Source organism: Protopterus annectens, chromosome 10.part0 (assembly GCF_019279795.1).
Source record: "Protopterus annectens isolate FY-2018-M chromosome 10.part0, PAN1.0, whole genome shotgun sequence".
NCBI classification, from domain to species: Eukaryota; Metazoa; Chordata; order Ceratodontiformes; family Protopteridae; genus Protopterus; species Protopterus annectens.
In genome coordinates this window covers 189,748,306-189,772,132 of record NC_056744.1, presented here as the reverse complement: position 1 = coordinate 189,772,132, position 23,827 = coordinate 189,748,306, and the positions used below count along the sequence as shown (strand labels likewise).

The 23,827-nt window shown below is 36.4% G+C and overlaps 1 protein-coding gene across 2 annotated transcripts in view; it reads left to right on the top strand.

Annotated features, from left to right (window-relative positions):
* Nucleotides 1–23,827, top strand: part of KIF19 (kinesin family member 19) — a 1,202,512-nt gene that overhangs the window by 872,499 nt on the left and 306,186 nt on the right. For both annotated transcript variants that reach the window (XM_044085136.1, XM_044085135.1), the window contains exon 7: nucleotides 3,772–3,966. In XM_044085136.1, coding sequence (XP_043941071.1) covers nucleotides 3,772–3,966 — 195 coding nt within the window. The remainder of the gene's footprint in view (nucleotides 1–3,771; nucleotides 3,967–23,827) is intronic.

The following is a 23,827-nucleotide window of genomic DNA, read 5'->3' as shown; positions in this document are numbered from 1 at the left end:
ATATTTAGTGTAGGATTTACATAGCTTACATAACTCAGTAACCAATGGCTAATGTTCATTTATCTGGTACTGGAACCCAGTAACCAATGGCTAATGTTCTTTCAACCAGTTCAAGAGCTGAGTAGCCAGAGAGAGTCATTTCTGAGACTGTGTAACCAGAGCTACAGTGCGTTAAACCAAATGATAAGAAACCAGAGCAAGGTCACATTAATATTCTTTCAGTTCATGGAAAAATGGCACATTTGCAGCTAAAATTTCATAATTTTAATCTATTGAGATTTATCCTGAATGAAAAGACTTGTGTTGGTGGAGAAAATATTTTACGTCAAAATCATATACATAATATTTATCTTAATAATGAAACATGCAAAGGCATATACCAAGGATTAATCAGTCCTTGAATTCGGATTAATACTTCTTGTACAGGATGATCTTGGGAGCTCACTTACACTTCGAAACCTAAGATTTTTAGGAGGTCAGAGTGCTTGTCAGGATAATATTACTGATATTTTTCAGAAGCTGTTTTAGTTTACATTAGAAAATGAGCTCCCAATGTAATTAATTACTGCTGGTTACTCAAAGTACCAAAGGTGTGAATTAATGTATGAAGAGACCCAGTGTTGAATGAGAGCAGCTGCTCACAGCAGGAAAAATCAGTGCGACAAGAGGAAAACAGGTTTTCTTCCAACACTTGGTAACTTAGCACTGGCAGCAACTGTTTTTATTTAGATGAAAGAGACATTTGAATGCAATTCTTGGATGGAGATGCTTTTTCTTTTTACTGCTCTTCCCTCATTGGTCAATAAAGAAGCCTAAATATCTCGTAAAATATATGCTTTACATGTTATGATTTGTTTGAGTCTGTTTACACATAAGCGTGTTAACCTGTGTGAAACAATTGGAGGGGGCAGCACTACATATATAACTAAAATTGCATAATTCTGTCTGTGTTAAGATAAAGACTGAATTGAAAAAACAAAAACGTGGTGGAGAAAATATTTTTATATCAGAATTCTATATTTGTTTTAATAGAAGAAACCAATGTTCTCTGCAGTGTACGTTATAGGGAAATAACAGCTCTTCCAGTAGTGGGTGTTCAGGCCTCACAATACCCAATCTTCTTCTTCTGTGTAGAGCCACCACCTTTTGAGGCATTATTACATGTTTACATAGTTCTCTTCTCCCAGGTACATGAATATGTAATATAGAAGGGCCTGTTTGTCATTTCATTTTCTAGTTCAACATTTATAAGGCTCCATTTCTCCCTCTCCACACACAAACACATACATAGTTCTCATTTCACTTTTATACACCATCTATTTTTTTAAGATTGACTTATGAGGGTGAAAGAGTTACCGGATTTCATAGAAATATTGTCCCAGAGCCATATTTATATATATATATATATATATATATATATATATATATATATATATATATATATATGTCTATATCTGGGTCCACTTGAAAACATCAAAAGCCCACAATATCGAAGTCCAAGTCAAGATAAAATCATCAAAATCTCACTTCAGAGAACAACCAAATCGGTGAATCCCATGGTAAGTAAGCTGTTGGCCAACAAGATGGACTGCGCCCTTTTCCCAACTGTAGTGCGGTCCTGAAATTGGTATATTTAGTTAGGTGTGTGTGTGTGTGTGTGTGTGTGTGTGTGTGTGTGTGTGTGTGTGTGTGTGTGTGTGTGCGTGTGTGTGCGTGTGTGTGTGTGTGGGGGGGGGTGCAGCCCCCCACCTGGGTGGTTTGGGGATGGTATGGTTTTGTTTTCATTAGTTGTGGTATGAGTGGTTACTTACTGTGGGAATGGATTCACCAATCTGGTGACTCGGCCATGATTTCATAATAATGCAGTTTATTGCATATAATGAACAAAATGCTGTGATACCCTATTTGCTGCACATACCAGTATAAACTCTGTAAATTTTGTTGCTCACTACAGTCTTAGAGTTTTGTGAATATTTTTAAATCACAAATATAAATTATCCTCCCCTTGTGTTAGCATGACCTGTGCTTAGTCAGTGATCACACATCCATTCTTCTTATATAGGATAAGGCAAACTTGTAGGCCTTAAATAATGCAAGTAACAAAATGTGGCTTTAGTGAAGCTTGCTTTTTTTCACAACAATTTCCCCTCTGGCTGTCATGCTTCCCTTCTGCCACTCCACTGGCTCACTCATTCCTCCTGAGGTGAAATCTCTTTGTCCCATTTGTTCAACTGGATTCAGAGTTTGCTCTAGCCAGGAGTGGTACTGTTATCAATATGGAGGTTGGGGGCAGGGGTCTGCTTTAGCCCTGTGAAATTATAAGTAAAAAAGAAGGAAACATATTTATTGCATATTCTATTTTGGAATTCATTCTATTCCAAGATGGAGTCCTGATAGTTTTAGTCTATTTATGACATATTTCCTTCCAGCAAAGATGGATTCCTGACAGCTTTAATCTGTTTTTGATTATCTGTTTCCTTCCAGCATAAATATGGTCAACATTGACCAAGCTAGCATAGAAAGTTCCAGCCTGGAACTTGTGCTTAGTATATAAAAATGCAGATAAACTATTCTTAGCTAGTAAGAATATTGCAAATGTGTTCAATTTTAATGGGTCAGTGGCTATATGTTATTAGATACAATATATTTTAGTTTGAGTCAAAAATAATATAAAAGAGTTAAGTATCTTGTATTTTGGGAGACAAGACCTTGATTATCTACCACATATGTGTGCTCTTTGCAGTAAATGAGACTATTCTCTGCTGACATTTATCTGAAGTTATTTTCTACCATAACTGCCCTAGGTCAACAGCGAGTAAAATATTCTAGGATTCAGAGTGCAATGGGCATTAGCAATGGTGTGTCACTCACTTGTTCACCTTCAAGACCTACATTTCCCCTTTGAAGCTAGGTAAGCTGTGTGGTTCTCCTTCTTCACTGGAAATTATTCCATGGGAATTTGCATCTCAGGCATGGGTTCTGACACCTCTACCCAGTGTCACATCATCCATCCATTCACTTTGTTCATCCATCCATTCATCCTCAACCTTTTTTCCCCTTTTTGCACATGGGTCAGGGTGTCACCTCACCATCCATTCACTTCGTTCATCCATCCATTGATCCTCAACCTTTTTTCCCCTTTTTGCACATGGGTCAGGGTGTCACCTCAACAGTGACAATCATCTCAAACCAAGGTTTATAACCACTGGGTTGATAGCCCTCCACTGTAGTTCATCAGTACCACTCACTTGCACACACACACTTGCACCTATGGGCAATTTGGAATGTCAGTCCACCTGCTACATATCTTTGGAATGTGGGAGGAAACCGAACCACTAGTAGGAAAACCACATGACTGCAGGGAGGACATGCAGACTCCATACAGAAGGCACCTCAGCCAAGAAGCTAACTGGAGAACCTCTTGTTGTAAGGTGATAATGCTAACTGCTCCACCATGCCATCTCCTGTGTATGTCAGAGCAAACAATTAAACTAAGGCTGCTTCACTTGTACTAAGAGCTTTATCACTCTACAATAACAGCGTTTAGCTTTAATATAGTACCAGAACACAACCTAGCACAGGTTTGGCCTTGCTACAGTATAAATACAAACCTTTAAGCTTTTCTAACAGAGTTACAAGGTTAACAACATACAGTATATAACTGTTCTATTTTTTTGTATGTGGCCTGCATGTGGTTTTCATAGCAGGCAATTTCTTCTAAATTAACTCATGCTAACATTCCTTGGTTCATGTTCATCTTAAACCAAACAGATTATGCAGCTGTTGATGAAGGGGAACAAACAGAGGACCCAAGAACCCACAGCAGCAAACAAGACATCATCAAGGTCCCATGCTGTGCTGCAGGTCACTGTGAAGCAGAAGAGCAGGGTGAAAAATATTATGCAGGAGATACGTGTGGGTCGTCTCTTCATGATTGACCTTGCTGGATCTGAGAGGGCATCACAGGTATGTTAACTTCAGCCAAATCTGAGATCCCTACATTTTTCATCAGATTTAGTCAATAAATTCTAACTTAGCATCTTCACCTTGAAATGAAAGTTGTTTAATTTATTAGCAAAGGAAAATCTGATCATTTCTGTCATCTGTAGTTTTAGTAATATACATTCTCTTCTGTCTGTTTTGACTAAACTTTCATGCTTCCTATTTTACAGTCTATCTGTAGAATTTTAATTGCTAGTTACTAGGAGGTTATAGCTTAACAGGAAACAAAGCATTACCGAATTTGTAGCATGTCACTATATAGCCTAGTATCCCAAGTGTAATTCACTGCGTGTATAACATTTGATATCTGGCATGCTATATAATACAGTAAACCTTTCATTGTTGCTGTCCTTCTGGATTATCACCTGTAGTTTAAAATGGATTGTTCAGTGCAGCATGAAAAAAACAATTTCAGTATTTCTTTTCTAGGTTCAGATAGGAAAAATATTTTCTCTTCCAGGTAACCAAGGCCGTATCATATGATTAGCGTCTCTCCCCACAAGAACTGTATAACTTCCACAGCTCCACAAAGCACTGTTTAAGTTTTCTGTTTTAGCTTCGCTACCAGACTGTTGCTTTTAATTTGGTACTTAAAGATGAAGTTAAGGATATTTTTTTTAATTTTAAAATTTTTATTTGTTTTTAACAAAATCAACAATATTTCCAGCAATTTAAACAAGACACATCAAAACAATATACAAAAGTCCATAAAATGAATATTTATACTAAACCATTAATACTATTCTAATAAATCATTAAGTTTTTGCCAGGATATGTATTGAGTTACATTTCTAGTTCTCATTTTTAAAGTTGACAATTCATTTTTACAAACAGACTTTGCTAGGATAATAAATTCACAAAAAGAGAGTGTAGTTTTGCATTTCCAATTTTTAGTTATAACTTCCCTAGCAATAGCTAGGACAGATCAAAGAAGATGTATTTGTGATACTGGAACAACGTCTGTGATTGAGGCATTAAACAAAATCAAGGAATCTATAATAATACAATTATCTCACCACAATGCTTGGGAGAAGCTTTTTAAATCATTCCAAAAATATGACACTGTGTTGCAGTTTATAATTATTTGAAATCAATTAGAGTCCAGAGTTTCATTACATCCCCAGCATTTTATTTTTTCTGATTTATATATAACCTCAATGTTGTAAAAAAAACTTTGTGTAAAATCTTCCATGTATAGATTTTCCAATAAAGTGAGGATGTTGACTTTCCTGCAGATTTCAAGGATTTTTTTTTTTTACTTTTTTCTGAAAATTATTCTTTATTAATTTTTGTTGAGTAGTTCCAAAATGGCCATCAGGGAGAACAGATTCAATTTTTATACTGTTATATATAATCGATAAATATGACTTCCCTTTCGATGGATTGCTATTTAAATTAGAGAAATTTTGGAATCATTTTAGTTTGAATGCTTATTGATATTTTAATTTTATTGTGAATATATCCCTTACATGTTTGTATATCTAGCCAACTACTGTTTTCTAAACTGTATCTATCTATCTATCTATTAATCAGCTGAATGTATTTTATTGCCATTCATAAATTGATGACGATAGATTAAATTACTGTTCTTAGATCAAACATTTTCCTTGTGGTAAAGATACCAAGCATCCATTTGTGAAAGCTATAGGAAATAAGAATAACTAGATAATTTGAATTCATAAATCTCTTAAAGATTAAGAGAATTTGATTTATAAATGCCAGAAAAGTAAACATATGTCTTTCATTTAAAACATTTTTTAAAACCCCAAAAAAGTTATTTATAACCAAATTCATATAAGATACAACTACAGATTTATTATCTATTAGTTTATTTTTATCTATTATCTATTACTTTTATATAATTATTTCCAACAAGAAACACATGAGGAGTCATAAAATAATAACAGACTTTTAGTGTATAACTCAATATTAGGGAATCTAATGCCACCCTCCTCACAGCTTTTTGTGTGCCAATTTAAAGAAATCCTTACTTTTTTGGGATACCATAAAAACTTTAATAAAATAATGTTTATTTTTTAAACTTTTTTTAAAAGGTGGAAGAATTAATAACTGACTAATGAATAAACTTTTTGTAGAATTATCATTTTAATCAGCATGAGTCTATCCTCTAATGTGAAAAATAATTCATACCAATTGTCTGTTAATTTTGTTATAATATTAGTTAGATGTTGATAATTTACCAATATTGAATATTTGTTATTTGGCTCAATAATAATTCCTAAGTATTTTTTTTGTGAATTATCCCAACTAAAATTTTCATAAGAATTTAAAAAGGTGGTTATCCCTTTGCTAATAAGGAATGTTTTTGTTTTATTGTGATTAAGTTTCAGACTTGAAATCTTTTTGTAACAACCAATGAATCCTGATTATATGATCGAACAAGATTTCAATATTACATTTGTTAGCAGAATGTCATCAGCGAAAAGTTGAATTTTAGAAGTAAATTTTTCATTTATTTTGAAACCTTTAATGCTAATGTTAGATATATAATTTGCAAATGATTCTATAACATGTGCAAGTAGCAAAGGAGATAAAAAGCATCCCTGTTTTGTGCCTTTTGCAATATTAAAGGGACTAGATATAAAGGAACTTATTTTGACAAAAGATATTGAATTATTATAAAGCTTTTTAATAGTATTTTTGAAATCTGTGGAAAAAGTGATATTCATTTAATAGTCTGAAAAAGTAAAGCCAGTTAACAGAAACAAAAGCTTTATCCAAATCTATACTTATCAATAATTCTGTTTTATTTTTATTTGCTGTATCAGTCAATGAAAATGTCTTATTATGTTATCTTGAACTGTTCTATGTAGTATACATCCAGTCTAGTTCTCATTTTCTAATCCTATGAGCATATGATTTAATCTTTTTGCTATTATAGACATGAAAATCATGTAGTCTATATTTAAAAGTGAAATAGGCCAATAGAAGGAACATAAAGTGGGATTTTTATCTGGTTTTAAAATGCGTGTAATAAGAGAATATCTCCATGAAGCGGAAAGAGTAGAAATACTCCAAACATCTTCAAAAATGTTTAATAGAATTTTTAAAATATAATTAGGTACAAGCTTATATAACTCAGGAATTATCCCATTCAATCCTGGTGCTTTATTAGTTTTAAGATTTTTGATTTGGTCTTTTAGTTTTATAAAAGAGAAGGACTTGTCAATTTTACTTTTCTTTTCTATGGTTAATTTACTATGTATGGTTCCCTTCAAAAAACTATTAAGTTACTGTTATTCTGACTTGTCTTGTTTTATTAATTTTTTCATAATGTTTACTAAAACATTTGAATATGTCCCTCAAATCAGTTGTTTTAATAGTTGTATTTCTTTCATTATAAACAATCTCTTTGATATGATTTATTTTATTCATTTTTTATCTAATAGCCATTCTATGTAAGCTTTTGGGGTTTATTGAATACAACTATAATTTTATTTTTTTCACATTAATTGAAATCTTATAATGCAAAATTTCTAAATATTTCTGATTTCGATTTTTCAGCTGTAAATCTGCAGATTTATCATTAGGTTTTCAATTTAACTTGGAGAATATTTAACCCTTTATCCCATTCCATTCTTTTACATGTAGCAATTCTTAACTTAACCATTTAAGTAATATTTCAATGTGTCCAATAGTATAACATCAGTAACCTCACCATTATTATTAAATTCCATTAATTGACTTACCTCTTTTAAAAAACATTCACTAAAATCTTTTCTTTAATTATATATGTAGGAAGTCTTTGGCAGAATATTAAGTTGTTTGGGCTTAAAGTTAAAGTAATAGCATTGTGGTCAGATAGGGGACATAAGACTATCAGTACATTCTCTATTTTAGAATATAATACATTGGATGCAAAAACATTATCAATATTGGTATGGTTTTGGTCCCAAACCTAAAAGAATAGTGAGTATACTATAATGAACTTGCTAGTGTTAAATCTAATATATCTCTCATATTCAGTTGATGTAATGGTTTAAATGTTTAGCTACAGATAGCTTCATTTGTTTAATACTTGTAGTATCTTTGATAAAATGCAGTTAACGTTGTCAGCTATCAACATTTCTCCTTTAGAATATTGTATTATAGTGTCTGAATATTTCTTAGCTGCTTTAGTACCAATCCCAGGAATCCAGTAAGTATGAATGTGTATATTTTTTATCAATTTCTGTTACCAGCAATCACAACATACCATTCTTATCAGAATAAGAAACCATTATCTTGGGTAATCCTAACATATTCTTCCAGAGAATAAGAGTACATCTTTCTTTTGAAACAAAATGGGAACCTAGTAAAATTAAATAATCTTTTAACCGCAGTTTACTTAGATGTTCGGTCAGAAAAATAATGTCTGTCTTGTGTAATATTAAACACTTATTTAAACTACCTCTCTTTAATGGATTATTTAAGCCATTAATATTTAATGAGAGACATTTATATACTGGCATGTATTACTGCAAATGGTTTAAAAACTAATATACAATGATTTAGCACTTTACACATTAGACTATCTTATGAACAAATTGTTATGGAAAAGACAATAAGATTAATGCAGAAAATTCAAAATTAAAAACATTTTAACCTCTAACATAGAATATAAAATTCCTAGTTTGATGAGAATTTCATACAAACCACTCACTAAAAATAACATGACTCTACAAATCACATTATTGTTTATGTAAATAAAACTAAATTTCCTAAATTAATATTTTACACTCTTTTTATAAATATTGAGTTACTTGTAAACATAACGAAAAAGCTAAACAGCCATCTTAATATATAATATGAGCTATCGGGTAAGGCAACTTTAAATAACTATTTCTTTATAAATTATTAACACTTATAACTACATGACATTTGTTAATATATAGTCTATCATTCTAAATAGATACTCAATCCATTCTTAAGACTCTTCCTTTATAACAGCATTTTCATACATAAAACTAAATATAGTTGTAATAAAGTTAAACCTAGCTGACTCATAATGTTTATAAAATGCAAGAATCATTAAAATAAAATAGTATTTAAAATATATGTGTGTGTTTAGATTAGCAATAACACTCATGCCATATATGTATAACATTATAAATCAGAAGTGTTTGCTTAGAGGTATTAAACTATATAAAGAAAATATTATGAAACAATACCTATAGTTACATTAACCCCGAAAATGATACATTCATTCTTATATCATTCACTACAATATCTTATAAGCATTGAATCACTCACACATTCTTTTGTTTGTGAATAGATTCAGGTGTACATTTTAACTATGTAGATTTACATTTAATACCTAGCAAGATTAGAAATATAGCAAGCTGCTGGCATTTGTTTTTTATGCTGAAATGTAGCTTACCTTAATGAAGTTACAAGTAATTAGAATGTTTTTATACTCACAGTTTTCCTATACAAACAAATGACTGAGGCTTCTGTCATATAAAATAATGTTAAGACCTAGCATAGTATGAGCAAATGAGTTTTAAACTAAGTTCAACTTTCTGTAAAAAGTTTGAAGATTGCATTTATGGTAACAAGAATCAAAAGCAGAAGGAAATAAAATACTAACTTGTGATAATGTAAACAATAAATATGAAATAACACATATCTGCCATGCAAACCCTCTTGAACAGTGTTTAAAATGTATAGGAATACTCCTTTGTAAGTCCCACTTCAAATGTTTCCTTTTGTGCATTTTATTTTTTCCTTTCTATATTTTTAAGTACAAACATCTTTAAGGCTCAAATCACCATCAACCCACTCAAATTCTAGTGGGAGACATAATAGTGTTAACATTTTCTTCCTACTTACAGTTTTCCTATTAAACAGGATGAATATACCATTGTAATTCTTTAAACACTTCCAAAGGGTACGTTTTAAGATTCCATTTTTGTGTTCCACTTATTTCCTATTTCTGAGGGGGGTTAAAGGTTGCGAAGCACTTCCTCACTCAAGGACTGTTCAAAATGGATTCAAACAGCTGCAAGGACACAGTAAAGCATGAGCCAAATTGGGAAACACTCTTCTAACACATTTAAGACTATTAGGTGGGAAGATAATCTGAAAAAAAGCTCTTTAGAAACTAAAAGGCTCAGGACCACATTCTGCAAGACGCCTTTTCACACAGAAATGTTTTTTTCCACCTAAATGTAAAAGGAGTGTTGTACATCCTTACAAAGACTCAAAATACAATCAAAACACATCAGTTCACACAATTCTATAATATTCCCCACCATTTATGTACATAAACATAATGTTAACATTTTTTCAGAGAGCAGTATAGCTCATTTGCAGTGGTCAAACAGGCATTTAAACTAGACCCAACTTATTGAAATTATTCATTTGTTATACTGTTTTAAGTAAGAAAAGATAAGAAAATATAAAAGAAAGAAAGTAAAATTAAAACAGTTCTACTTTAGATTTTAACTTTAGATTTTTATTAATAAAATTTAAATCACTTATTCTCACTTGTCTAGAGGAAAGTAATTTTTTATTCAGGCATGTCCAAGGGTCAGCTCCCAGTGTTCTCTCCTGTCTGATGAATCTGGGCATCTTGAGGAAATATAGCAATTGCCTCATGTACAAAGACAACCCTCTCCTCCTTCCACCCAGCACCACAACCTGTTTGAGATGCACTTATCTAGCCAAACTGGAGGTAAAGCTCTCTCCAACCAAGGCTGAACTTGACAGTCAAGAGGAGAAGGTAAACACTTGCACCACAACACACTCATCACATAGTCCCACTAAACCTACACCACCAAAATCCACACATATAAACGCAAAAACATTCACAGAGGCTCTCAGTAATAATCTGTTCAAGCAACAGAGACCTCCAAAGCAGAAATGCAAGCAACCTCCACCCCCCCCAACACAACCCAAATGACACATAGCCCACAGACTCAGTGTGCCAATAAACCACAGCCCATAAGGCAAACCAATGTACCCAACACATTAGTCATAGGTGACTCTATAATCAGGCACACTTATGTACCACTCACCAGGCTAAACAAGGAGAAGGTTACTGTCAACTGCCTGTCAGGTACTAGGATCTGCCTCATAACCCATGCACTCAGGTCACTCCACAACAAGTACAAATATGACTCTGTCATTGTCCATGTTGGTGTGAACGACCTGAGACGTACCTCCCTGGACTACATGAAAAGATACATGTAATAGCTCTCCGATCTTGTAGCCCAGGCAGCTATGACCCTAGCCCTGAGTAGCATCCTGCCATCGTCCAGAATGATACCGCAGTACAAGGACAAAATGCTTGACTTCAACAATTGGCTAAGCTTCTGGTGTCATTCAAAGGGTTTCCAGTATCTGTCTGCCTGGGATGACATGGTCAACCGACCACAATGCTTTGTCACAGATGGCCTGCACCTGTTGCCACTGGGATTCTGGATACTGGCTAAGGCTCTTGCCACCCCTGTAGTACCTTTTTAGGCAAGGTTTAAATGACAAATTCATCACCGTAACAGGAACAGGCAAGCCAAAACTGAGGGTAATGCTACTCAATGCTAGAAGTCTAAATCTCAAAATGCACTCACTTGAGGCACTCCTTAAAATGGAGAACATCGATATCTGTGCATTGACTGAGACCTGGTTCAAGGCTCTAGAGAGCACCCCTGCATTACCAAGCTATAACTTATACCACACTTGTCGGCCATCTAACCTGGACCAGAACACCAAAGCAGAGGAGTGTCCATATTCATTAAGGATATCCACACCTCCAGGCTAGTTGCGCAGCATAATGCATCCAAAGTCATTCAAGTGCAACTAACTCTGGGCAAAACTGCAATCCAAATTGTAGCTTGCTACAGATCCTCCAACATGCCCCAGGATTCCCACTCCTCTTTTCTTGATATACTGGAAATTATTAGGGTTCAACCAAATACCCTAATAATGAGCGATTTCAACTACCCACAATTAACTGTGAAAACTACTCATGTGCCAACTCCTTTGCTCAACGCTTTCTGGAATTCATAAATTCCAATGCCCTGGATCAACTTATCCACACCCCCATCAGGGGCAACAATATCCTAGACCTAGTCATTACCAACATGAGTGACTGGTGTTCCACACCTGAAGTCAACCCCTCGTTGGTCAGCTCCGACCATAAGCTAATTACCTTAGATATCCGCATCCCACCCCAACCCACCATTAAGGAAACCACAGTAAAAGATTTCTCCAACGCCAACTTCATGCTTCTTAAGACAGAAATGATGAACGTCATGACACCCATGCAGATGGACAATACAGTTACGACTGCTGAATCCTCCACAAATGCACTCTATAAGCACTTACATGAGTGCATGGATCGTGCTATCCCAAACAGAACCAAGATGCTATCCTTCAAAAAAAGGAAGCCAATCTGGTGGTTCCCTGCAATAAACAAACTCTACAACAGAAGGAAGAAACTTTTGCAAAAGAGAGTAAAATCTCATGAGTGGAGGAGCTCCCGTGTTAGCGTCAGTAAGAAGCTGAGATCTCTTATAAGATCCTCCAAAGCTAGCTATGAAAACAAAATCGCCACTGATTCTAAGGGCAACCACAAAGCATTCTATAGCTATGACAAGAATCTCAATGGCAACACCCAGATCTGCTCTGAGTTACAGCACAATGGCACGAAAATTACAGAACCAACTGATATTGCCAACATCTTGGCAGATAGGTTCAGTGCTAACTTTACCCCCCTCTCACCCCCTAAAGGGCCCATATTTATACAGGAGGAATGCAGAGTCCCTGTAATCACATCTATGCAGTTAAAAGCTGCACTCTCTAAAACCAAAAACACAGCATCCATGAGACCGGACAACATCCCAGGCTGCGTTTTACATGAACTTCAGAATGAACTGACTCCCCACCTAAGCACCATATTCAGTCATAGTCTCACATCAGGCTTTATGCCCACTGAATGGTGCACAGCAACAATTATCCCACTCCACAAAGGAGGAGCCACCACATATCCCGGGAACTATCTCCCTATTAGCCTGATGAGCCTGGTCTGCAAGGCCATGGAACGTATCGTCATGGAACTCATAAACAAAGACATTGGCAACCTCCAAACTCTGGACCCCACCCTGAACCTGACCGACTACTTTTTGGCAGTCACCAAAGCCATCGATCAGGGTAAGGTGGTTCACGCAGCCTATCTTGACCTTGTCAAGGCTTTCGACACCATCCCCCATTCTGGAATTATAGCTAAACTCACTAAACTTGGTATAAATCCCTACATCACAAGATGGGTTGCCAACTGGCTCACTGACAGAACCCACACTGTAAAAGTTGCAGACTCCAAATATGACTCCAAGCCAGTGAAAAGTGGAGTACCACAGGGTTCAGTCCTGGGACCTCTCCTGTTTGGTATCTACTTCTCTGAAGTGGAGGCTAACACAGAAGGCCTCTGTTTAACAAAGTTCGCAGATGACTGCAAACTAGGAGCCATAGTCGAGTCCCCAAATAATGTAGACATCCTACAGAAGGGCCTCACTGAGACAGATGCCTGGTGTCAGAGACATGGCCTCAATCTCAATGCCAAAAAGGGCATTGTCATCCCCTTTGGTAAAAACTCTGTACCCATGAACTACCACATAAACGGCAGTCTACTTAATGCCGAATGTGTGATAAGAGACCTTGTGACCCAGGTGTACAGTAGTCTCTCCTTTGATAATCACATCACCACAGTAGTCAGGAAATCCTTCTATGTGACACACCTCATCACAAAAGGGTTCTCATCCAGGAAAAAAGAGGTCATTGTTCCCCTCTACTCGGCAATCATTAGACCCATTATAGAGTACAATGCCCCTTTTGGATTGTACCTCACAAAACATCTGCACCAGCTGCAGAGGCCACAGAAGTACCTCACAAAGAGGATTACTGGTCTCAAACAGATGCCCTACACTGACCATCTCAATAAACTCCAGCTTTACTCTGTAGCATATCGCCTGTTCCAAGGAGATCTGTGCCTAGCATATAAAGCTATGTTAAACCCAGAGCTGTTGAACATGCTACACCTAAAGAAATCTCAGTCCCTCCGAGCTGCAAGCTCTAGGGACCTAAACATTGTCATCACAATAAACAGGACATGCTGGAGGGACAGATTCCTGTCCCAGAGACTTCCTATACTCTGGAATAAGCTACCCATCTATGTCAAGCAAAGTTCCTCATTAGCGCTCTTCAAGAAAAATCTTGATGAGTGGATGGGAAATAGGAAATACACCCTGGGGATCCCTTCTGTGGCTCTGTATGACAGGGGCACAAGAAATTTACTTTCTTGGGTGGCGTAAGCCAGGGAACCTTGTTGGCTAGGCTTACTTAGGCCCTTGGGCCAATAGCCTAGTACCTACCTATGAACCTATGAACCTATGAACCTATGTACTTTACCCCCCTAATAAAAAGTAGAGGAATTACATTAACAAGAAAGCTATTACTTTTAAATGACAGTCAATATATGAATAACAGGAATATTATTACCTTTTTGATGAGTGTCCTTTAAAAAGGTGATTCAGAAAACAAACTTCTGTAATCAGATTAAATACAAATAACTAAAAAGAGATTCACTTATCTCTGAACTTTTTATTCTACTCCTTTACTGTCTTTTTAATGATGTACTCAAGTCCATATCTTCTGTGGAAATAAGTAAATTATTCTTCTGGATGAAGGAGGTTGCATCTTCCAGGGATTCAAATGTTTTTCTTCCAGCTGGCAAAATAATCTCAGTTTTGTGGGATAAAATGGGTGAGTTTTTATTCTAGCTTTCTTGAATGATTTTAACAAGGGAATACAAGGTTTTATTTTTGAGACCACCAGAGAGGAGTAATAATTGTCAAATATAATCAGAGAGTCACCAGTTTTCGTGGGTGATTCAGACCAGGGAGTTTTGAAAAATAGGTCCTTGTCCTGACTAGAAATACATTTCACTATTGTGGATCTAGGATTTGAGGGATTCTTGTTTGAAATTATTACAGCCAAAGATCTATGAGCCCTCTCTATGCCATATGACAAGGCTTCAGGAAGGTTTAATATTTTTGGAATCCAAGAAGTTAAAAAGTTTACCGTATTATCTCCCTCTTGTTTCTCAGGAACTCCTTAAATCCAGATATTATTCTTTCTCTCCCTGTTTTCTAAGTCATCGATTTTCTCCAAAAACTTGTTTTGTTGAAGATAAAATCAGTATTATATTCTGCTTCTGTAAATCTGCTATCGATATGAGCAATAGAATCCTCCAAAGCAGATATTTGACGTTTCTGTTGTTGAACTACTTCCTCAATGAATTCTATCTGCTTTTTACAGTCTTCTTTTATTGTGCCTACTTTAGAGTCTAGTTTATCGAGTTTTAAAAATAAGTCTTGTATATTACTAAGAATAAATTGTAACTCCTTCTTCACTGAACTTTCTTATGATGCTATCTTTGAGTGACTCATCTTCCACTGACACTTATTTTAACTTGAAGTTTTGACAGGAAAATGTTTAAAATATATAGTTTTATTTCATCACCAAAATGCCACAAGTACTTACTGAAAAAATATTTCAGCTTTTTTTTTGTTTTTGGTTTTTTTGCTTTTTTTTTTTTTGATGAAAATGAATAATTAATCCTGTCAAATATGTGTAAAAGAAGCAGATCAAAATTCCTGTGCTGCTAACTGTTTTCCATCTTGACCATGCCACCCCAAAGTTAAAGATTAATTGAATACAGGGGAAGATCTCAAGTTTAAGATGAAGCAGAAAACTGGTGTATGATGTGATGTTAATGGATCCATGAAACAAAAATTTTGGACAACAATTACAATAAGCAGAAGCAGAAGTTCAGGAAACAGAATAATCATAGAAGTTACTGGTAGCCATTTGATTATACCTGACTAATTACATTAATGAAGGCACAGAATGCATTCTATAGAGCTCTTAGAATGACAAAAAGCATAACAACAGAAATATGTAATATCTAGCAGAGTGAAGTGATCAGTTATAACTGATATACACAAATCAAAGCCAATAAAATGTATATTATCAATTATTTCAACAATACTTTATAGTCAGGGTTTGCTCTGACTGCCACCCACTCAAGTATTACTGGTGTGAATCATACCTGATGATATGGAAAAAGAAAGGAGGAAAAATTAGATCAGACTGTTTCAGAAGTTTCTAAAGGATACATCTGCCTTTCTGGTCTTTAGATGTTGTGTTGGCAAATTGCAACAAATCCGTAACAGAGTTTTTCTTCAGTTTTTGAGTTTGCTTGAAATAGTGGTTGCATTTCAGCAGGGCTTATAGAACATTGCAGATACCTTGGAGTCTAATTATTTGAATCCAATGTAAACCCTAAGCACACAAAAATGTTGTAAATAACACACACACACACACACACACACACACACACACACACACACACACACACACTTGTTTATTTGCTGTTTGTTGATCCTTTTTAGCTGTGACTTGAGGAGCACACATAGACAGTAAAAGACAATAATGTTGACTATATGCTATATCTTGGCAGCGTACATGGCCATGCAGAAGATATTGTGACAGAATGTACACTAACAGGTAAAATGTAGTACTACAAAATAAAATAAATATGTAACTGTGGACAAATTATATAACAAATGTACACATTTCATGTCATATGCAAATATTAACATGAAATGCACTAATATGTATTGGTTTATAAAACATATTCAACCAGTGTGGGAAGAAATAGCCAGGGGATTGTTATGGCTAAGCTTGTATAGGCCCTAGAGCTGATAGCCCAGTACCAACCTATGAACCTATGAACCTATTATCTGAAAGCATGTGCACATAGCTTCTTTTTGTATGTGTTCTGTTAGTCTTTTTTAAAGACTTCCAAGGTTTGCTGATTTTTATTATATTTGGGATATGGTTCTGTATGTCAGGCCTTGTCCTAGAAAAAGGCTTTTCCTCCTATAGTCCTTTGTTAATCTAGGTTCTCTGCCTGACTGTATTTTTGAGCATAGAGTTGGTCTCTCAGAGATAAGCAGAAACTAAGTTTGTAAGAGAACTGCAGTCCTGTTAGGAACCAGAAGACACTGGGGACTCTTTGTTATGACAATGCTGTGTGTGTGTGTGTGTGTGTGTGTGTGTGTGTGTGTGTGTGTGTGTGTGTGTGTGTGTGTGTGTTATGTGTGTGTGTGTGTGTGTGTGTGTGTGTGTGTGTGTGTGTGTGTGTGTGTGTGTGTGTGTGTGTGTGTGTGTGTCTGTGTGTGTGTGTCTGTGTGTGTGTGTGTGTGTGTGGTATCTGCATAAGCCAATAAAAAGAATCTGCACATCAAAGTAATATTTTAGTAAAATTAAAACATTTACAAAAGGCATATTACACATCTACTTGCAAAATAATAATTGGCAAGTAATTCTAATGATAGCAATTAAACAGCTAAAACACGTAGAACACATGAAAACATACTGTTTCTGAATAGGATCTACTGCCATCTTGTGGTTTAAAATAAGTAGAAGAGCTTCAGTGTTCTGTTGTTTTCAGAAGTATTGAGGCTTAGAAAAACACTAGCCAGCAAGCAAAGCATACACACACACAGCAGTTTAAAATGTCATACTTTTAAATTAATAAATAAAATTCCAAAATGCAACTACATATTCTCCAGTTTCACCATTTAACTTTTAGCTTCAGTGAATTTTGTTCTCATATATAGAAATAAATCTCTCTCCTGATACATATATATATATTTATATATATGTGTGTGTGTGTGTAGATATTTTTGCATAGGGTATCACCAAAATGTTGAATTCTGGAAAAGTAAATACCTAGCTTTTACATTATGTGAATGCCATAAACTGATATCTGCCCTAAGAAGTTTTTTTCTATGACACTCAATTTTATGCCCCAGAAAAAAATATGCTTTAACACTGAAATTGTATTTTTCTTGCTCAACTCCATTCTCTTTTACCTTGCTTTTTAGACAAGCAAACATTAAAGAAATAATAATTCACATAAAATCTCTTTTGTATGCAGCTAGACTAGATATGGGGCCAGATTCCCAAACACTTGCTGACAAATAAGTCTCTTACACTAAGAACAAGTCTTTTGGAATCAGGCCTCCTGGTGTACGCTTTTTCTATAGATAGGCCTTACACTGAAGTAAGTCACTTACACTGAAAAACAAGTATTTTGGAATCAGGAAAGACTTACACAGCAGTACATCACTTAACTGAGAGCAAGTCTTTCAGAATTTGGCCTATGATTTTCAGATGTTACACCTTTTCAGTTTTTTTTTTTCTGGAAATTATGCATTATTCCATGTTTCAGATGCATTGGGAAGTTGTAGTCCCCTTATTAGAAAGCAGCAGTTCATAATGTAGCTACTTAATAGTGTGATTTAGTTTCTTGAGCCTTTTTTCATTATTTTGTTGTAAGTTTTTTTTACATTTTAGTTAACATTTTTTTTTTTTTTGCATTATAACACATGGACCTTGTAAATGTTTTGAATTCAGGCACACATTAGCTTAGATTTTTGTTTAATTATGCATGTACTTTAGTAGAAGTTGTATGTGTTTACTCCCCTTGCAATTTTTCAAATATACTTGTGTTCAGTAAATTCTGGGGTAGTGCAAATTACCAAATGTTTGGCGAACTGCATGTTTAGAAGTTAGAAAGTGTGCTTGGCTGATAAAACTAAATTGGGTTTGGGTAAGGGTGAGAGTGTTTTTGCATGTGTTTGGGGGTAGGGTTTGGGTAAGTGATGTTGTGAGTGTGTGTGTGTTTGTGTGTGTTTGTGTGTGTGTGTGTGTGTGTGTGTGTGTGTGTGTGTGTGTGTGTCTGTGCGCGTGTGTTTGAGACTGTCTTATTTGATGTTCATAGGTTCATAGGTGCGTACTAGGCTCCATAGAAGTGCCCTGGCATCATACCGCCCAACGTTAGTTCCCAGTGCCTCTATCAGGTAGAGCCACTGGAGTGCTCTCGGGGGTGAACTTTCTATTTCCCATCCACTCATCAAGATTTCTCTTGAATTGGGCCAGTGAGGTGCTCTGTTTGACATGTATGGGAAGTCTATTCCAGAGCATGGGCAGTCTCTGGTTTATGAACCTGTCCCTCTAGCATGTTCTGTTGATTGTGGTAATGAGGTTGAGGTCTGTGGAGCATGTGCTGTGAAGGGATTGGTATTTCTTTAGATGTAGCATTTCTAACAGAGCTGGGTCAGACATGGCTTTGTAAGTCAAGCAGAGATCGCCTCTTAGTAGACGATATGAGACAGAGAATCGCTGGAGTTTTTTGAGTCTGTCCATGTAGGACATGTGTTTAAGGCCTAGGATCCTCTTCGTGAGGTACTTTTGTTTCCTTTCTAGTTGTTGCATATGTCTAGTGAGGTACATGACAAATAGGGCATTGTACTCAATGACTGACCTAATGAGGGAAGAGTAGAAAGAGATGATGACCTCTTTCTTCCTGGATGCAAAACCCGAGATGTGCCACATAGAAGGACTTTCTGATCACAGCGGCAATGTGGTGTCCGAAGGAGAGTTTCCTGTCAACCTGTGTCCCCAGATCTCTTATAATGCCTTCAGTGTTCAGTGGGCTCCCATTGATGTGATAATTATTGGAAACAGAGTTTTTCCCAAAGGGGATAATGACGCATTTTTTGGCATTAAGCTTAAGGCCATGGTTTCAACACCAGTCATTGGTTACAGTGAGGCCTTTCTGTAGGATGTCTGCATCACTTGGGGAGTTAGTAATGGCTCCCAGCTTGCAGTCGTTTATGAACTTGGTCAGCCAGAGTCCCTCCTTGTTGGCCTGCACTTCTGATAAGTAGATGCCAAACAGGAGTGGACCCAGGACCAATCCCTGTGGGACTCCACTCGTGACTGGTCAGCAGTCTGACTTGGAGTGCATTACTTTCACACTGTGGGTTCTATCTGTGAGCCAATTTGCAACCCACCTAGTGATATAGCAGTTGATGCCTAGTTTTGTGAGTTTATCAATAATTCCTGAGTGGGGAATGGTATCAAAGGCCTTGGCCAGATTGAAGTTGGCTGTATAAACTGCCTTGCCCTCATCCACAGCTCTGGTGATTGACTCAAAGAAGTCAACTAGGTTGAGCAAGCATGATCTGCCCTTCACAAAACCAAACTGTGTAGGATCCAGAGTTTGGAGAGTCCCTATATCCTTGTTAATTAGGTCCAAGATGATGCTCTCCATAGCCTTACATATCAGACTCATCGGGCTAATGGGGTGATAATTTCCAGGGTCTGTAGTCAGTCCCCCTTTATGGATAATGATGTCATAAATATGAAGGGTAAAAGTAACAATCAAGGAATGGCTAAATAGGGTATCAACCACTTGTACACTCCTACTGTCATGGCCATTAGAAATATCAACTACCTGCGGTAAAGTGGGTTTAGGTAATAATGGTTTAAAAAAAACACTAGTTCTCTTATTACAAACCTTCACCTTCACTTTATCCAAAAGGTCATGTGGGTAGCCTCTCTTTGTGAACATACTTAACACAACATCAACCTCCTGCTGAAAGATGTTATCATCTGTGATCATCCGGGCCAACCTCACCAACTTGCCTTTGACCACCGCCTTCATTTGAAAGGGAGAATGGCTACTATTATAGCGAAGGGAAGAGTTGGAGAAGGTTGCCTTGCGATGGATATTAGAGGTGTAGCATTCATTGACATAATCTTTGGAAAACTGGACATCTAAATATGATAAACTATCCATGCTAAATTAATGGGTGACTATAAGAAAAGATGTAGTGAAATGTATATATTCCAAAAATTCTTGTAATTTAATCTCCGTGTCCACCCAAATCAAAAAAATGTCATCCAAAAAACAAATATAAAAGTCCCAACAGTGTTTAAAGGAACTATTAAATAAAAAATGTTTTTCCAGTATGCCATATGTGTGACACAGTAGTTTCTCTTATGGAGATGGTACTTACTAATAACTATCTGTTTTTGATGGACAGTTATTTCAACAATTGAGTGGTGTAGCAATGGGGGTGGCATGCACCTCTATTTCTGCTAATTTGATCATGGCATACTAGGAAAAACATTTTGTAGTTCCTTTTGTTCCTTGTGTGTTAAGAGACCCTAGAAGTTTTGTACTAGATGAACATCTGAGTAAAAAAGAGTTAATTTGGATCTTGAGACTGAATGCTCTTCAGCCCCCGGGTCTCAATGATAGTTGCTGTATCCTTCCTGTGCTCAAACTTAAAAGCCTGGAGGGGTAATTTTTATGGTTTGTTAATGTACATATATAATTAATATTTTATATGTCAAATATATTGTTATATTGTTATTTTATTATTATTTTATGAAAGTTTGGTCACTTAGTAACCCAATGCCAGTTAATTTATGTTAATGAGGTTTTTATTTTATTGGTTGTTCCTTATCAAGTGAATTAATGATCTGCACTAATTATTGGTGCTATATGAGAATAGCACTAGTTCTGATGAAGTCTTTGGACAAGACGAAAGTGCTTGACTGTGGTTTTATTCAATAAATTGATCCTTGGTGCTGTTACTTTGCCTGCCTTCTAGTGGTTGTTGCTTTTCATTTGGATTTGTTTGTGGTCATATCAGACAATGGAAGACCTCACAGTGGGATTGCTACAGCAGTCTTCCATATTGGTAAGCACCAGATCCAAGATGTTAGTGCCACGAGCTGGTAGGGCATTGGAGAAAATGAACTCGACAAACCTTTGGGCAAGTGAGTTTGAGCATGAGTAATTTACCCAGTCATTGGATGACTAATTGCTATCACCCAGAACCATGGTGTTTGTATGTATTTTGATGGATTCCAGCAGATTCAAGTAGGCAGAATGGGTGACTTGATTCATGGAGGGGGGTCCTGTAACTGGCAATGACTTGAATAGGTATCCTACCAACAGTTAGTTGCACTTGAAGTGTCTCCAGGGAATCATAATGTCTAACCAATATGGAGGCGTATTTATCTTTAATGAATATTGATACACCGACCCGTTTAGTTTTCACATCTTCAATTTGTTATCTGATTGTGTGATAGGAGGTGTAACTCAGTATGACTGGGGTGCTCTCCACTGCCTTGAACCAGGTCTCCATGACTACACAGATATCAGCATCTGCCAGGGCGAGGACTGCTAACAGTGTGTGCAGTTTCATGCTAAGACTCGTAGCATTTAGCAGCATAACCCTGAGGTTGTTTTTTGCTGAAAGTTTTACGTCAGGAATTTTGTTTTTGTGACATTGCCTAAAAAAGGCACTATGGGGGTGGCAAGGGCCTCTGCCAGTAGCCAAAATCTTAGAGGTGATAGATGAAGACCATCCCTGGCAAGGCATTGGGTTATATCAATCATGTCATCCCAGGCTTACAGAAATTGGATCTCCTTAGAATGACACCAGAAACTAAGCCAATTATTGAAGTCAATGATTTTCTGTTTGTATTGTGGTTTCATCCTAAGTGAGGGTAATATGCTGCTCAAGGCTGGGGACATAACCTGCCTGTGACACATAATCAGACAGCTCAGTCATGTCTGCCCTCATGTAGTCCAGGGAGGTATGTCTCAAGTTGTTCACACCATGTACTATGACTAAATCATAATGGTACTTGTTGTTGAGTGACTTCTTGAGTGCCTACATGATCTGACAAATTCTGCCACCAGAAAGACAGCTGTCCATGACTTTTTCCTTGTTCAGCCTGGTGAGAGGGAAGTCTGTGATCCCACTATAGAGTTTCCTATGACTAAGATATTTGGAGTGGATGTGCATTGCCTTATGGGCTTGAGACACTTGTGTTTGTGTCATTGTGTATTGTGTGTTTTGGGTGTTATGGTTGGTTTAGTATGTATGTGTTTTGGAGGGCTGTGGTGTTTAGGTAGATATTTTTGTGAGTACCTCCACATATGTTGGTCTATTTGTATGCTGTATGTCATGAGTAGGAGTAGTTGTAGGTGGGCTGACAACCTGCTCTTTATTGCTATCTAATGTGCAACAGAGCTGTGATTCCAGATTTGTACTGTAGGTGCATCTCTCAAAAATGGTACAGGAATGATTTAAAAGAACAGGGTTGTCAGAGTACATGAGGCAGTTGCTACACAGAGGGAAACTGACAGTTCATGGTCCTAGGAATACTCTTGATCTGGCTATAACAGTTGAAGAGGGAATACAGCAGGGGAAGGTATTAGTAGGTTTAGGCACTAAGAGCTCTGGTTTAGGTAATATTTGCGAGGCTAGAGAGTAGGCATCTGCAACTGACAATCCCTCTGCAGAGTAGTGCACGATGCTGAGCGATATGGAAACAGGCTCAAACAAGCACAAACTGGTTCAGAGGCTTATTAAAGTAGAAAAACAGGAAACAGCCAAAGTTCAAATTATCCAATCAAAACACCCTAAACAGAGCCCTGCAACAGTAACTCTAGCTAGATTAGTCCAAACTGTACCTTTCTCCCACAAGGGCACAGGATTGCCTCTCCAGACAAAAGATTAACTGTTTTACAAGCTCCAAAGGTCCCAAACAGTGCTAGAGTCAGCAAAAACCTGAACCTAGTCTATGCTAGTGTTTTTGAAGTGCAGTAAACAAGTAAAATGAACAAAACAAGTAGATGAACAGTAGTTACAGTTGTAAGAGGAAATCAATTAGCCGACAGTCTAAAAAATACAGTAAAATACAGCTGCACAGTTTAAACAAACAGATATGCAGCCAATATTGTTTTAGTTAATCAGAAAGTGCAGAAAACAATTGAAAATAAGCACTTATCTTTTGTAGTTTCTCAGCAGGTATTTGGAAAACAGTAGAGCATGTGCAAAAGGCTTACCTCACTGCAGCTTTGAGCAAACAAGCACAGACTGGTTCA